The 15,541-nt window shown below is 51.4% G+C and overlaps 2 protein-coding genes across 4 annotated transcripts in view; one reads left to right on the top strand and one right to left on the bottom strand.

The window, feature by feature from the left end:
- The window catches only part of abca1b (ATP-binding cassette, sub-family A (ABC1), member 1B), a 29,341-nt gene extending 16,454 nt beyond the window's left edge, over positions 1 to 12,887 (top strand). The window contains exons 17-50 of one of the 3 annotated variants that reach the window (XM_069719506.1): positions 95 to 299; positions 396 to 509; positions 616 to 790; positions 873 to 1,004; positions 1,088 to 1,105; positions 1,254 to 1,513; positions 1,590 to 1,810; positions 2,458 to 2,533; positions 2,615 to 2,865; positions 3,007 to 3,058; positions 3,181 to 3,306; positions 3,458 to 3,606; positions 3,706 to 3,830; positions 3,944 to 4,042; positions 4,139 to 4,328; positions 4,598 to 4,692; positions 4,779 to 4,811; positions 4,903 to 5,008; positions 5,140 to 5,214; positions 5,330 to 5,499; positions 6,484 to 6,661; positions 6,741 to 6,856; positions 7,108 to 7,252; positions 8,225 to 8,348; positions 8,675 to 8,804; positions 8,916 to 9,042; positions 9,132 to 9,194; positions 9,316 to 9,422; positions 9,943 to 10,084; positions 10,533 to 10,667; positions 11,200 to 11,303; positions 11,448 to 11,539; positions 11,761 to 11,999; positions 12,100 to 12,887. In XM_069719506.1, coding sequence (XP_069575607.1) covers positions 95 to 299; positions 396 to 509; positions 616 to 790; positions 873 to 1,004; positions 1,088 to 1,105; positions 1,254 to 1,513; positions 1,590 to 1,810; positions 2,458 to 2,533; positions 2,615 to 2,865; positions 3,007 to 3,058; positions 3,181 to 3,306; positions 3,458 to 3,606; positions 3,706 to 3,830; positions 3,944 to 4,042; positions 4,139 to 4,328; positions 4,598 to 4,692; positions 4,779 to 4,811; positions 4,903 to 5,008; positions 5,140 to 5,214; positions 5,330 to 5,499; positions 6,484 to 6,661; positions 6,741 to 6,856; positions 7,108 to 7,252; positions 8,225 to 8,348; positions 8,675 to 8,804; positions 8,916 to 9,042; positions 9,132 to 9,194; positions 9,316 to 9,422; positions 9,943 to 10,084; positions 10,533 to 10,667; positions 11,200 to 11,303; positions 11,448 to 11,539; positions 11,761 to 11,999; positions 12,100 to 12,264 — 4,539 coding nt within the window. In that variant the 3' untranslated portion in view covers positions 12,265 to 12,887. Of the gene's footprint in view, positions 1 to 94; positions 300 to 395; positions 510 to 615; positions 791 to 872; positions 1,005 to 1,087; positions 1,106 to 1,253; positions 1,514 to 1,589; positions 1,811 to 2,457; positions 2,534 to 2,614; positions 2,866 to 3,006; positions 3,059 to 3,180; positions 3,307 to 3,457; positions 3,607 to 3,705; positions 3,831 to 3,943; positions 4,043 to 4,138; positions 4,329 to 4,597; positions 4,693 to 4,778; positions 4,812 to 4,902; positions 5,009 to 5,139; positions 5,215 to 5,329; positions 5,500 to 6,483; positions 6,662 to 6,740; positions 6,857 to 7,107; positions 7,253 to 8,224; positions 8,349 to 8,674; positions 8,805 to 8,915; positions 9,043 to 9,131; positions 9,195 to 9,315; positions 9,423 to 9,942; positions 10,085 to 10,532; positions 10,668 to 10,998; positions 11,093 to 11,199; positions 11,304 to 11,447; positions 11,638 to 11,760; positions 12,000 to 12,099 lie in introns of those variants that run through there. The other 2 variants (XR_011311876.1, XM_069719505.1) reach the window with 2 other exon arrangements.
- Positions 12,888 to 12,951: 64 nt separating this feature from the next.
- nipsnap3a (nipsnap homolog 3A (C. elegans)) lies at positions 12,952 to 14,967 on the bottom strand. The gene is made up of 6 exons (XM_069719507.1): positions 14,856 to 14,967; positions 14,141 to 14,348; positions 13,881 to 14,042; positions 13,655 to 13,804; positions 13,485 to 13,571; positions 12,952 to 13,416 (listed from the first exon to the last, which is right to left on the bottom strand). Exons 1-6 carry the CDS (start codon positions 14,913 to 14,915, stop codon positions 13,340 to 13,342), a joined length of 744 nt encoding a protein of 247 aa, XP_069575608.1. The 5' UTR covers positions 14,916 to 14,967; the 3' UTR covers positions 12,952 to 13,339.
- Positions 14,968 to 15,541: the final 574 nt, after the last annotated feature.

Genomic DNA, 15,541 nt, shown 5'->3' with positions numbered 1-15,541 from the left:
CCCTCCCCTCCACACACACCTTCCCGCTGGTTGTGTTGTCACGATGCCGTGTTGTGATTGGACGCCGTGAATCACATGTCCTCTTCTCCCACAGAGCCTCCTGTCCCCGGTGGCGTTTGGCTTCGGCTGCGAGTATTTCGCCCTGTTCGAGGAGCAGGGAGTCGGCATCCAGTGGAAGAACCTGGTGTCCAGTCCTCTGGAGGAGGACGACTTCAGCCTCCGCACCGCCATCATCCTAATGTACTTTGACTCCTTCCTGTACGGAGTCCTCACCTGGTACATCGAGGCCGTGTTCCCAGGTGAGACCTTCGTCCCTCGAACTGTCTTCAGTTCAGCTCCTGGTCAGTAGGTGGCAGTAGACGCTCTGTGAATATCTGGTGTTTATCTGAGCTCAGGTCAGTACGGGATCCCGCGGCCGTGGTTCTTCCCCTTCACCAAGTCCTATTGGTTCGGAGAAAAGGACGGGAAGGCCAACAAAGCCCCTGTGAGCCGGAAAGGAAACCCCGGAGGTAAGACTGGCCACAGCGTGGCGCCACAGACACACGGAACCTTCATTCAGTATAATCCTCAAAGCTTTTACTGTGAAAGAGACTTCCTGTGTTTTCCTGTCCCCAGCGGTGTGTATCGAGGAGGAGCCGGCTCACCTGGAGCCCGGAGTCTACATCGAGAACCTGGTGAAGGTCTACCGTCACGGTAAGAAACTGGCGGTGGACGGACTTACACTTGGCTTCTACGAGGGACAAATCACGTCCTTCCTGGGACACAACGGGGCCGGGAAAACCACCACCATGTGAGTCCAGGATCTGCCGGAGTACTGGTGCCGGTCCAGACTGAGACATAGACCTAATCCTCCTCCTGTCACATCCCTGCAGGTCCATCCTGACCGGACTCTTCCCCCCCACCTCCGGTACCGCCTACATCTTGGGCAGAGACATCCGGACGGACCTGAGCGCCATCCGGCAGAGTCTGGGAGTCTGTCCGCAGCACAACGTCCTCTTCAGCATGTGAGTCCTCCAACCCGCCGCTGTGTGTGTCTTCTCCTTAATGCAGTGCTCATGTGACCCCGTCTGTGTGGTGCCCCCCGCAGGCTGACGGTGGAGGAGCAGAGAGAGAGAGAGAGAGAGAGAGAGAGAGAGAGAGAGAGAGAGAGAGAGAGAGAGAGAGAGAGAGAGAGAGAGAGAGAGAGAGAGAGAGAGAGAGAGAGAGAGAGAGAGAGAGAGAGAGAGAGAGAGAGAGGGGGGGGGGGGGGGGGGCATCTGGTTCTACGGCCGGCTCAAAGGCTTGTCGGAGGAGGAGGTCAAAAGGGAGACCGAGCAGATCCTGCAGGACACGGGGCTGCCGCACAAACGCAACTCCAGGACCAGCACTCTGTCGGGGGGCATGCAGAGGAAGCTGTCGGTGGCGCTTGCCTTCGTAGGGGGGTCGAAGGTCGTGATCCTGGACGAGCCCACGGCCGGCGTCGACCCGTACGCTCGCAGAGGAATCTGGGACCTGCTGCTGAACTACCGACAGGGTGAGACTCTCTGACCGCCTGCTGCTCTCCGGGTTCATCTTTCCAGATTCAGGTCTAATGTCCCGTCTCCCGTCAGGTCGGACCATCATTCTGTCCACCCACCACATGGACGAGGCGGACATCCTGGGAGACCGCATCGCCATCATCTCCCATGGGAAGCTGTGCTGTGTCGGCTCGTCTTTGTACCTGAAGAACCAGCTGGGGACCGGCTACTACCTGACCCTGGTGAAAAAAGATCCGGAGCCGTCCCCCAGTTCCTGCAGGAACTCATCCAGCACAGTGTCCTTCACCAAGAAGGTCTCAGCTGCACAGTCCACGTCACAGTCCACGTCACGTCACAGTCCACCTCACAGTCCACATCACATCACAGTCCACCTCATAGTCCACATCACGTCACAGTCCACGTCATAGTCCACATCACGTCACAGTCCACCTCATAGTCCACGTCACGTCACAGTCCACCTCACAGTCCACGTCACGTCACAGTCCACATCACGTCACAGTCCACCTCATAGTCCACATCACGTCACAGTACACGTCATAGTCCACATCACGTCACAGTCCACCTCATAGTCCACATCACGTCACAGTCCACATCACGTCACAGTCCACGTCATAGTCCACATCACGTCACAGTCCACGTCATAGTCCACATCACGTCACAGTCCACGTCATAGTCCACATCACGTCACAGTCCACGTCATAGTCCACATCACGTCACAGTCCACGTCATAGTCCACATCACGTCACAGTCCACGTCATAGTCCACATCACGTTACAGTCCACGTTAGTCTACAGACTTTTTCTATGCAGTTTTTCAGAACTATTTCTGTTATTTTTCTTTGCAGTACTACTTTTTTCTCGTGCAGTATTTTAACCCTCCTCCCCGACAGTACTTGCGCCCCCCCAGTACCATATGACAGAGCAGTGTCGGTGTGTTGCAGGAGGAGGAGTGCGCCTCGGTCAGCAGCAGCGACGCCGGACTTGGCAGCGAACATGAAAGTGAGGCAGCCACCATCGGTGAGCTCGTTGTTCGTGCAGGGCGTTCGATTCGTTCACCTTCAGGTGGAGCTGATCTCAGTGTTTCATCTTTGTCCTCAGTAAACGGTCCCGCCGCGTCCATCTGCTACGTCCCCTTCGTCCCCCCGGACGCGTCTCTGGTCTCGGGTGTGATCATGCATCATGTCCCCGCTGCCCGCCTGGTGGAGGACCTGGGACACGAGCTGACCTACGTCCTGCCATACTGCGCCGCCAAGGACGGAGCCTTCGTGGAGCTCTTCAAGGACCTGGACGTGAAGCTGAGCGACCTCGGCATCTCCAGCTATGGAGTGTCCGACACCACGCTGGAGGAGGTGGGGTCCGTTCCATCCGTGGCGCCACCCGGTGGGAAGAAGAAGGACAAGCTTCCCCCTCCTGAAACAAGTCGCCGCCTACTTCCTGTTTTCTTTTAATCAGCTGTTCTCCATTCACGTCTGTTCTTGTTTGTTTCTCAGATTTTCCTCAAAGTGGCCAAAGATAATGGAGTCGACACTGAAGTGCCCTCAGGTGAGCAGGAAGTGATCTCTTTCAAAATAAGAGCCTGTGTGTGTGAATGTGTCTCAAATAAATTTGGACCTAAGATGAAAATGCGTGTGTGTGCACGTATTTGTGTGCGTGTCTGTCTTCAGATGGGACACTTCCTGTTCGGAGGCGGAGGAGGACTCACGCCTTCGGTGGAGGAGATCATCAGAGCTGCCTGAGACCGTTAACAGAGGACGACAACAACGACAACAATGACTCTGACGGAGACCCTGGTACATAACTACACAACACAACAACAACAACTACACAACACAACTACACAACAACACAACTACACAACACAACTACACAACACAACAACAACACAACAGCTATACAACACAAGATACTGTCCCCTCTCTGTCCTCCTGTCTGTCCTCTCAGACTGCAGGGAGACGGACTGGCTGAGCTCTACTGATGGTAAAGGGTCGTCTCAGGTAAAGGGGTGGAGCCTGAAGAGGCAGCAGTTTGTGGCTCTGATGTGGAAACGGTTTCTGTACGCGCGACGCTCCAGGAAGGGCTTCTTCGCTCAGGTACGCTGACACCTGTCTCACCTCTCACCTGTCTCACCTCTCACCTGGCTGATCTGACTGTCCCCTGAGTCTCACCTGGAGGTCCAACCTGTGTTTCAGATTGTCCTTCCTGCCGTCTTCGTCTGCATCGCTCTCGTCTTCAGTCTCATTGTCCCTCCGTTTGGAAAATATCCCAGTTTGGAGCTGCAGCCGTGGATGTACGAGGACCAGGTCACCTTCATCAGGTACACACCTGTCCACACCTGTCCACACCTGTACAGTCTCAATCAGTCTCTGTCCGTCTCTCTGACTGTCCCTGTCTGTCTCTCTGACTGTCCCTGTCTCTGTCTGTCCTCAGTGACGACGCCCCCGGAGACCCCAACATGCAGAAGTTACTGGACTCTCTGTTGGACGCTCCGGGCTTCGGGACGCGCTGCATGGATGGACATCCCATCCCGTAAGAAACTCACTGTCTGTCCCCCTGTGGGTCGTCTCCGTCCTCTCTGTCCAACAGTCTTTAATTAATAAATAACCACCTCCCCTCCCCGGTCAGAGAGGCTCCGTGTACGATGGGGGATGAGGACTGGCACACTCCTGACGTCCCTGAAAGTGTCCAGCGGCTGTTCAGCTTGGGGAACTGGACCATGGACGATCCGTCTCCGGCCTGTTTCTGCAGCTACAACGGATATAAAAAGATGCTGCCGGACTGTCCTGCTGGAGCCGGAGGTCTGCCCCCCCCCGAGGTCAGTCCACATCCAGGGACGTTCTCAAACACAGCAGGGGGTCTCAGCTCAGCGGTTACACACCAAATCACTCAGAAACAACATTCAAAAACTCCTTTTAAAACACAGACGCTTGAAAATGTATTTATTTCTGAGGAATTAAGAACAAAGTGAACATTAAAATAAGATTTATTTGATCTCAAGCAGTACAATCTACCTGTGACATCAGTGCCTAACTCACCTGTGAACAGGTGTAACCGCTGTAGGTTAACGACTGGTCGTTTTTTCAGATGAAGATGAGCGCCAACGACACCCTGCAGAACCTGACGGGCCGGAACATCTCCGACTACCTGGTGAAGACCTACGCTCAGATCATCGGCAAGAGGTGACACGTACACCTGGTTAAACTCACCTGGTGAAACTCACCTGAACACGTCCTACAAGTCAACCTAAATGTTCGTGTTTCCACAGCTTGAAGAACAAAGTGTGGGTGAATGAATTCAGGTCAGTGTCAGCTTTTATTTTGAAATCAGAAGCTCTGTGGGCCGGTCTTGGTTTGGAGAAGCTCAGGTGTTCTGTCTGCGTCTCTCTGCAGGTACGGAGGCTTCTCATTGGGCGCCAGGAGCACTCAGGTCCTCCCACCAGCCAACGAGGTTGACGACGCCATCGAAAGAGTTCGAAAGATCTTTGAGCTGCAGAAGGTCAGGCGGAGACGAGTCTCTCTGCTTTTATTCTGTAGAGCAGAAGGAAGTCTCAACTTCCTGCAATTGATTTACGTTTCTAAGTGGGCGGGGCTCCAGCTGCTGACCTGCTCCACATGTGTTTCCTGCAGGGAGCTGCTGCTGATCGATTCCTCGAGAGTCTGTCCGGCTTCATCAACGGTCTGGACACCAAAAACAACGTCAAGGTGAGGAGACGGGTCAGGTGGGACGGACGGGACTGGTACCTGAGCAGGTCCTGGTCCTTATCCAATCGTTGTCCTGGTTGTGGTTCTGATCCGGTCTCGGTCCTGGTCTCTTTAGATCTGGTTCAACAACAAAGGCTGGCACAGCATCGGATCCTTCATCAACGTGATGAACAACGGGATCCTCAGAGCTCACTTGCCACCAGGTACCGACCCGACCCAGTACGGAATCAGAGCCTTCAACCACCCGCTGAACCTGACCAAGGAGCAGCTGTCCCAGGTGGCCCTGTAAGTCCACGCACACGCACACACACACACACACACACACACACACACACACACACACACACACACACACACACACACACACGCACACACACACACTCACACTCACGCACACATACACACACGCGCACACACACTCTCACACACACGCACTCACACGCACACATACACACACGCACACACACACACACACTCTCACTCACACATACACACACGCGCACACACACACTTACACACACACACACTCACACGCACACACTCACACTCACGCACACATACACACACCCACACACACTCTCACACACACGCACTCACACGCACACATACACACACGCACACACACACACTCTCACTCACACATACACATACGTGCACACACACACTCTCACACACACACACACACACACACACACACACACACACACACACACACACACACACACTCACGCACTCACACGCACACATACACACGCACACACACTCACTCACACGCACACACACACACACACTTACACTCACACACACACACACACACACACACACACACACACACACACGCACACACACACACTCTCACACACACACTTACACTGACACGCACACACATACATTCACACACACACACACACACACACACACACGCGCACACACACACTCACACGCGCACACACACACTCACACTCACGCACACACACACCTGCACTCACACACACACACCTGCACACACACACACACACACACACACGCACACACACTCTCACTCACACATTCACACACACTTACACTCACTCACGCACACACACTCACACACACACACACCTGCACTCACGCGCACACACACACACACACACACACACACACACACACACACACACACACACACACGCACACACTCTCACTCACACATTCACTCACACTCACACACACACACACACCTGAACACTCCATTATGGTCAGTCTTCACCCTCCGCCCGCCTCCGTCTCCAGGGTAACGACCTCCGTGGACGTCCTGGTGTCCATCTGTGTGATCTTCGCCATGTCCTTCGTCCCGGCCAGCTTCGTAGTCTTCCTCATCCAGGAGAGAGTCAGTAAAGCCAAACACATGCAGTTCATCAGCGGAGTGCAGCCGCTGCTCTACTGGGTGGCCAACTTCACCTGGGATATGGTGAGCGAAACGAGCGCTTCTCTCTGCAACCAGCAGTGTGTGTGTGTGTGTTCTAACTGATGTTGGTGTGTCTCTGCAGTGTAACTACGTTGTCCCGGCAACGTTGGTCGTCCTCATCTTCATCTGTTTCCAACAAAAGGCCTACGTGTCCTCCACCAACCTGCCGGTCCTCGCTCTGCTGCTGCTGCTCTACGGGTCAAAACCACACACAGCCACACACAACCACACAGAACTACACAGAACCACACAGAACTACACACAACCACACACAACCACCACAGAACCACACAGAACTACACAGAACCACACAGAACTACACACAACCACACACAACCACCACAGAACCACACAGAACTCCACAGAACTACACAGAACCACACAGAACTACACAGAACCACACAGAACTGACTGTTCTGACCCTCTGCTCTTGTCTCTCCGTCCTCCAGCTGGTCCATCACCCCCCTCATGTATCCCGCCTCCTTCTTCTTTAAGATCCCCAGCACGGCGTACGTCGTCCTCACCAGCGTCAACATCCTCATCGGCATCAACGGCAGCATCTCCACCTTCGTCATGGAGCTGTTCGGGAACAACGTGAAAACCACGATACATACACATTTTCTAAGTCCACGTTCTCCGAGAGAACCATGATACATACACCTGTTCTAACTCCAGGTTCTCCGACAGAACCACGATAAATGCACACATACTAACTCCATGTTCTCTGACATCACCACGATACATACACACATTCTAAATCCACGTTCTTCGACAGAACGACGATACATACACACGTTCTAACTCCACGTTCTCCGACAGAACCACGATAAATGCACACATACTAACTCCATGTTCTCTGACATCACCACGATACATACACACATTCTAAATCCACGTTCTTCGACAGAACGACGATACATACACACGTTCTAACTCCACGTTCTCCGACAGAACCACGATAAATGCACACATACTAACTCCATGTTCTCTGACATCACCACGATACATACACACATTCTAAATCCACGTTCTTCGACAGAACGACGATACATACACACGTTCTAACTCCACGTTCTCCGACAGAACCACGATAAATGCACACATACTAACTCCATGTTCTCCGACAGAACCACGATACATACACACGTTCTAACTCCAGGTTCTCCGACAGAACCACGATACATACACGCATACTAACTCCAGGTTCTCCAACAGAACCACGATACATACACACATTCTAAATCCACGTTCTCCGACAGGACCATGATAAATGCACACATACTAACTCCATGTTCTCCGACAGAACCGCAATACATACACACGTTCTAATTCCAGGTTCTCCCACAGAACCACGATACATACACACGTCCTAAATCCACGTTCTCCGACAGAACTACGATACATACACACGTTCTAACTCCACATTCTCTGACAAAACCGCGATAGATACACACGTTTAAACTCCACGTTCTCCGACAGAACCACGATACATACACACGTTTAAACTCCACGTTCTCCGACAGAACCACGATACATACACACGTTTAAACTCCACGTTCTCTGCAGGAGATCGGAGGAATCAATGACATCCTGAAGAACGTGCTTCTCATCTTCCCTCACTTCTGTCTCGGTCGAGGACTCATCGACATGGTGAAGAACCAGGCAATGGCCGACGCCCTCGAGAGATTCGGTAAAACCATCTTCACCTGCTGTCTCTAGTTTTGTCTCTGGTTCTGTCATGGTTCTGTCTCTGGCTCTGTTGTGGTTCTGTCTCTGGTTCTGTCTGTGGTTATGTCTTGGTTCTGTCTCTGGTTCTGTCTGTGGTGCTGTCCTGGTTCTGTCTCTGGTTCTGTCTCTGGTTCTGTCTTGGTTCTGTCTCTGGTTGTGTCCTGGTTCTGTCTCTGGTTCTGTGTGTGGTTCTGTCCTGGTTCTGTCTCTGGTTCCCCCCTGCAGAACTGATCCCGTGTTTATAGAACAGGTGATATGACCTGCTAACTCGGTTTAATGTGGTTCCAGGTGAGAACCGGTTCCGTTCTCCTCTGGAGTGGGACATGGTGGGGAAGAACCTGTTCGCCATGGCTGTGGAGGGAGTTGTGTTCTTCATCATCACCGTCCTCATCCAGTACCGGTTCTGCATCAAACCCAGGTTCATCCTCAGAGACTTCCTGTATCACGTCCTGAACCGAGGAAAGAACCAGAACCATTAACAACAGAACCGTGTGTGTGTTTGCGTGTGTTTGTGTGTGTGTGTGTGCAGATCGGTCAGCGCCCTGACGAAGCTCGGTCCTCTGGGTGAGGAGGACGAGGACGTGGCCCGGGAGAGACAGCGGATCGTCCATGGTCTGGGACACGGAGACATCCTGGAGCTACGTCAACTCACCAAGGTACCGCTTTAGAACCATCTGATTGGGTTCTCAGTAGGTGGAACTGAGGACAGACGAAGAGCTAGAGACTGACTGTGATGTTTCCTCAGGTGTTCAAGAGGAAGCAGAAGCCAGCGGTGGACCGCCTGTGTGTGGGAATCCCTCCTGGAGAGGTGAGACGTTCTCCAGGTTCCTGAGGAACCCGCTGCAGGGTTCTCCTCTGAGGAATCCGCTGCATGGTTCTCCTCTGAGGAACCAACCCGATTCTCCTCTGAACAGACTGTGTGTCCACAGTGTTTCGGCCTGCTCGGTGTGAACGGCGCCGGGAAGACGACCACCTTCAAGATGCTGACCGGAGACACGGTGGTGACCAGCGGGGAGGCCTTCCTGGCCGGGAAGAGGTGAGGTCAAAGGTCACACTTTAATATATCTCTGAGATCAATATAACATATCTGACATGGTACCACCACCATGTTTCAGAGAGGATGATATTTATTGATCATATTATTTACATTATATTATTTTATGTTTTAAGTCACATTTATACAGAAATATATGAAATTCTTGACAAACTTTAAGTAAGAAGTGAAAACGTTTGTCAGAACAGAAGACAGAGACAGAACCCACACACACCCACAGGTCCTCAGGTTCACTTGTTCCTCGTTAAGCTCATTACTTCCTGCCCAGATCTTCGTTTAGCTCCACAACACCGTTGTCATGGAAACACAGCGAGGTGTTGCTCCATCTTTTAATCGTCAGGAGTTAAAGCTCAGAGCTGAGGGAGGTTCTCAACCTGCAGTCTGGGAACCCTGCAGGGACACTTCTGAAAGATACAGTTAGGAGCAGCAGTGAAAGGGTCAAACATTTATTATACAGATACCTGCTGCTCTTTTTACCCATCAGCCACCTGTGTTTCTGCAGCATCCTGCGGGAGATCGACGAGGTCCACCACAACATGGGCTACTGCCCGCAGTTCGACGCCATCAACGAGCTGCTGACGGGGCGCGAACACCTGGAGCTGTACGCCATCCTCAGGGGCGTCCCCGAGAAGGAAGTGTGTGACGTGAGTCCAAAACACACACTGGGAAACGCACACCTGGAAACGCACACCTGGAAACACATAGTTTTCCACTTCACCATCTTTAATGATCTCCGGAGGTGTTTGAGTGTTCCTGAGCACAAGTAGTGATTTCCACTACAGAACTGTGTTGTGAACCAACAGAGACTCTAAAATTATCTTTTTATATCCCATAATGTTACTGGTCTGTTGCCATGTTAACCTAATTACTTGTCAGATGTTCCACCAGGTGTTTTTTTTTAACGTTACAAATCTTTTCCATTTTTTGTTGACTTTTTCAAAACGTCCCATCAAATTCAAAATAAGCAAATATTTTAATAAAACAGTAAAATTTGTTGTCTTTGGTCTATTTTCTATTAAATATCAGTTTACATTCTGTTTTTATTTACATCCTACACACTACACACTGCTGATGCTGACGTTTGATTGACAGGTGGCAGAGTGGGCCGTCAGGAAGTTGAGTCTGCTGAAGTACGCTGATAAAGCAGCAGGAAGTTACAGCGGCGGGAACATGAGGAAGCTGTCCACCGCCATGTCTCTGATTGGAGCGCCCCCGGTGGTCTTCCTGGTAACACACACCTTCTTTTGCACATCCGGCTCTGATTGGCCGACAGACTGTGAGGTCACCGCGACGTCTGGTGAGTTCCCAGAGCTTTCAGCCACAGTCTTCTTCAGCAGACTGAGTGGTTCTGTTGCCATGGAGGCGGCGGCTGAAACCTCCGGGAACAGTAAGGTGGATTTTTTAACAATGCAGCTGTGAGTTACACAACAGCAGCAGCCAATCAGAGAGCAGCTGAGCAGAGCAGGATTTGAGGTGTGTGTGTGTGTGTGTGTGTGTGTGTGTGTGTGTGTGTGTGTGTGTGTGTGTGTGTGTGTGTGTGTGTGTGTGGCGGGAGGAGTGGGGGGGTTGTGTAACAGGGGATTAAAAGGAGCTGCTCCTGTTTACTGAGGGGACAAGAAGACAAACAGCAGAAGAAGAAGGAGCTCTCTCAGGTGGGGGCGTGGCAGCATGACGCTCCTCCCCCTCCTAATCACCTTCAGCCTCTGCTTCCTGCTCCACTTGTGGGGGAACCTCAACCTGGCTGTCCTCCTCGTTACAGGACGAGCCCACGACTGGCATGGACCCCAAGGCCCGCCGCGCCCTCTGGAGCGTCATCCACAGCGTCCTCAAAGAGGGACGCAGCGTCGTCCTCACATCACATAGGTAGGACACGCGTCTTCACAGGTAGGACACGCGTCCTCACACAGGCAGGCAGGTACGTTAACATTGTGTGTGTGTGTGTGTGTGTGTGTGTGTGTGTGTGTGTGTGTGTGTGTGTGTGTGTGTGTGTGTGTGTGTGTGTTGCAGCATGGAGGAGTGTGAGGCTTTGTGCACCAGGATGGCCATCATGGTGAACGGCAGGTTCAGATGTCTCGGCAGCGTCCAACACCTGAAGAACAGGTAACGGTGGATTTCAAAATAAAAGCTTTTTATATTCTGTGATTTTACAGAAACGTTTAAAAATAAACGTGAGAACAGAAACCTGATCTGACCAGCAGAGGGCTGAAAGACTGATGGTCCATCACCTGTACTGATCTACCGTGTGTGTGTGTGTGTGTGTGTGTGTGTGTGTGTGTGTGTGTGTGTGTGTGTGTGTGTGTGTGTGTGTGTGTGTGTGTGTGGTTCGGTGATGGTTACACCATCATCCTGAGGGTAGCAGGTGTAGACCTGCTACCCGTCATGAAGTTCATTGAGAGCGAGCTGAGCGGCAGCACGCTGAAGGAGAAACATCGCAACATGCTGCAGTACCAGCTGCCTTCTTCTCTCACATCTCTGGCTCACATCTTCTCCATCCTCGCTAAGAACAAGGACACACTGCACATAGAGGACTACTCTGTGACACAGACAACGCTGGACCAGGTACACACACACACACACACACACACACACACACACACACACACCTGTACAGGTACATCCAGGTGACGGGGCTGATGGAAAAAGTGTTCTGTGCTTCCAGGTGTTCGTGAACTTTGCGAAGGACCAGAGTGACGACTATCACTCCAAAGACGCGTCGGTGCGGCGGCGGGATGTCGCCATCGAGGTTCCAACGCTGAGCTCCACCTGCGGGGGCGCTGAGGGGGGGGGAGGGGGTGGGGGCGGGCTGAGAGAGAGCGTCATGTGAGCAGCCACGTGACTTCGAAGGGTGGAGCTTCAACCTGGACTCGACTGGCAGCAGAGAAGAACCCGCCTCCTCACCTGTTGTGATGTCATACTGATGTTATTATGGCAGTGGGCGGAGCCACCTGCTGCCTCATGCCAGTCAATGCAAATGATTTCCTGTGGCGGCGAGCGCCGAGTTGAACACTTGAACGACTGCTGAGAGGATCTTTGTCTCTTCCTGATTGAAGACGACGTGTTTTTATGAATGATGAAGAATCCGAATCATTTCAAACGGCGCTAAATCACACTTTAAACATTTGATTACGTTTTTATTCACCGACTTTTATTTATATGTGTAGCTGCCACAGAAATGTGTCATTGTTGTTTTATTTTGGCGGAGTGTTTAACAGCCAATCAGAGGAGACGATCGATTTTCTAGTTTTTGTAAGAAAACAGCATATTTGTCCGTTTGTGTGTGAAACAGTGAAATACCTCCAGAACACGACAGTATTGATCTGCACTGGACGGCCGATCGATCAGTATCGATCGTCTCTGTTTGTCTCTGCACTGAAGTCCCTTCTACTTCCTTCTGATTGGACCAACAGCTGTGTCACCTCAACGACAAAATAAAATGAAACAAACCTCCTGATGACTCCTTCATCAATCAATTAATCAATCAGTCAATCAGTCAAAGTAAAACAAAGTAAGATCAGATCACCATGGCAACGACAGGTTTTTACTCTGACAGATTTATTTCTGATTCAAACGATCAGTTTTATTGACGAGCAGAACCTTTATTAAGAGGAGACATCAAACATCTGTCCATCCGTCTTCAGGTGTCATTCAGAGTATTTTACATGCAACAGCAGAATTATTCTTTTTTTTTTTAAGCCCCGCCCACCTCGACCCAGGATTGGAGCTGCAGCTGTCACTTAATGTGTTGTAAACAAATACGGACTCTGTAGCTGGTTGTGATGATGTCATCAGAACAAGATGGCAGCAACATTAGTGAGAGGTGTGAGGGGGCGGTGCTTAGAGTCCGGTACAGTAGGTTCAGGACTACGTTAACCATCACGTTGCCGTGGAGACGCAGGAAGTTACTTCATGGGAGAGAAAGGACACGGAAACATGAGGCGGTTGTTCTGAGAGTCCAGATGGACGACGCTGCTCCTGACTGACAGACGGAGAGACGAGTTAGTCATCGACCACAGCGCACTTTCATGTCTGGGGGCGGAGCCTCACCTGCAGCGACCACTCTGGGGTCGGTGTGAGCTTTGTGTCGGACTTCAGCGCGCTGGTCGGCGCTCTCGAACCACCAGAGGGCGTGAGCTGTCCGGGAGACACAGTGATGTCATCAACAGCACGGTAATGACATCACAGCGAGGTCAGTGGTAGACGGCGGATCTTCGTACCTCTGTTCAGCGCTCCGACCTCGCTGTGGAACGCCCCCATCAGCTTGCCGTACCCCGGTGCATCATGGGAGCTGACAGCGGCCTGGAAGTCATCTCCCCAAAGCGCCGGACTGCCGGGACGCATCTGGAAGGAAACCAGCTCGAACACACCTGAAATGTGAACACCTGTTACAGCCAGGACGACGTGATGTCGCTGACACACCTCTCAGCGGGGGGCGGGGCTTACCGCCCTCCTGCAGCGGCCTCTGCAGGGGGCTCCAGGGAATCAGGTAGACGACCTCGTTGTCCTGAGATGTCAACATTGGTATCGCCATGGAGATGTACTCTGACATCCAGCAGGGGTCCTGAGCCAGGGCTGCTCGCACCGCTGCCCGCTGGGCGTAACTGTCTGAGGGGGCGGGGACAGGGGCGGGGCAGTTACACTTTTAAAACCCATGAAGAAGAAGAAGTGTGATTCTGCGACAGAAGAAGAAGAAGGGTCCTCACCATACTTCCAGATGTGGAACACCTGATTCAGGCCGCCGTACTCAACACTCCAGTAACCAATCAGCTCCGAGTGCGCCGTGCGCAGGTGGATCTTCTCATTGGTCAGTTTGAGAAAGGCGGAGTTCTGATCAGGTCGGATGCTGTAGGTGCGGAACTCATAGAAGGTGGTGTGTTTCTGCTGGGGTCCAGAGGAGAGGCGCGCACGCGGCTGCAGAGAGAGGCGGAGACAGAGGGCTCACTCCGATGGACAAACAGACCACTGGGACTGGACCACCGGTTCTGGGACCGGACCACTGAAGAGGGGCCCTGAGTCCGAGGGTCTGTGATGTCACAGATTGTTGACTTCTCTGTGAACTTTGACCTGAACCGGTTTATATGAACCGGGACCGGTTCAGGTTAATGATACACTGCAGGATCTGAACTTTTCCCCGATCAGTCCAAAGATCAGACACACAAACAGGAGGAACCAGAACACAGTGTGTGTCTGTGTGTAGTTTCAGAAGTTGTGTTCCAGTCTGAGGTGGACTGACTGCAGCAGGGTTCTGGTCTCGTTCTGGTTCTGGTCTAGTTTAGGTCTGGTTTTTAGTCTAGTTTTTGGTCTAGGTTTTGGTGTACAGTACTTCTGGTTCTGGTCTGGTTCTGGTCTAGTTCTGGTTCTGGCCTGGCCCTGGTCCGACTGGGTTCTAGTCTGTGGTTCTGGTTCTGGTGGACTCACCTGAGCAGCAGGGGGGCGGAGTCCTGCAGCGGTCCTCAAAAAACGTAGCAGCTTGAACATGTTTCAGACTGAAGTGACTGAAAAGAGCCGAACTGCAGGAAGAAAGTCGGAGTGACGTCAGCAGGCAGCAGAGATCCTCTGTGAATAAGAGGAGTCACTCTGAGGAAAACATGTTGTCTGTTCTGTCTTCACGTCTACGTGAGTTTATCTTTTCAATCTGTGACGTTGTTTCTGCTCAGATGAACTTTAATAACTGGAGAAAAATTAAAATGAAATAGTTTTAAAGTTGTTTCATATTAAAAGAACAGAATCGCTGCTGTTGTTCTGACTAAATCCGAACAAAGTGATCAATATGTTCTTCATCAAATCAGTGATAAATAAATAATAAATAAATATAACTCAATAATAAATCAATATGAATCAATAAGTCAATCATAAATATAAATCAATATTATAACAGATTCTTATGAAACAGCTCGTTTGATTCAACGAAGAAAAATAAAGAAAAGCTGTGAATTTACGAATCAATAATCAGAACCTGACGGACAGATCAGACGCACACAGATAGTTGTGTGGTTCCTGAGTTTGCTGCAGAGTGAGCCCTCCTGTTTCAGATGGAAGAGTTGTGACGTCACGATGTTTAAAACTTGTAAAGTTTTTACTCCTCGATCATTTTCTAACAATTT

This window comes from Brachyistius frenatus, unplaced genomic scaffold (genome assembly GCF_029030835.1).
Source record: "Brachyistius frenatus isolate BFR_SWC_R1_liver_20210118 unplaced genomic scaffold, ASM2903083v1 Contig_216, whole genome shotgun sequence".
NCBI lineage: Eukaryota > Metazoa > Chordata > Actinopteri > Embiotocidae > Brachyistius > Brachyistius frenatus.
This window is presented reverse-complemented; position numbering and strand designations above follow the sequence as displayed.

Bases quoted from the DNA above. Each gene is read 5' to 3' on its own strand.
- nipsnap3a (XM_069719507.1), bottom strand. From the start codon at position 14,915: ATGTTCAAGCTGCTACGTTTTTTGAGGACCGCTGCAGGACTCCGCCCC. The intron at 14,349-14,855 runs GTGAGTCCACCA...CTCTCTCTGCAG, and splicing joins TCCGCCCCCCTGCTGCTCAG to CCGCGTGCGCGCCTCTCCTC. The intron at 13,417-13,484 runs GTGAGGCTCCGC...TCCGTCTGTCAG, and splicing joins CCCCAGAGTGGTCGCTGCAG to TCAGGAGCAGCGTCGTCCAT.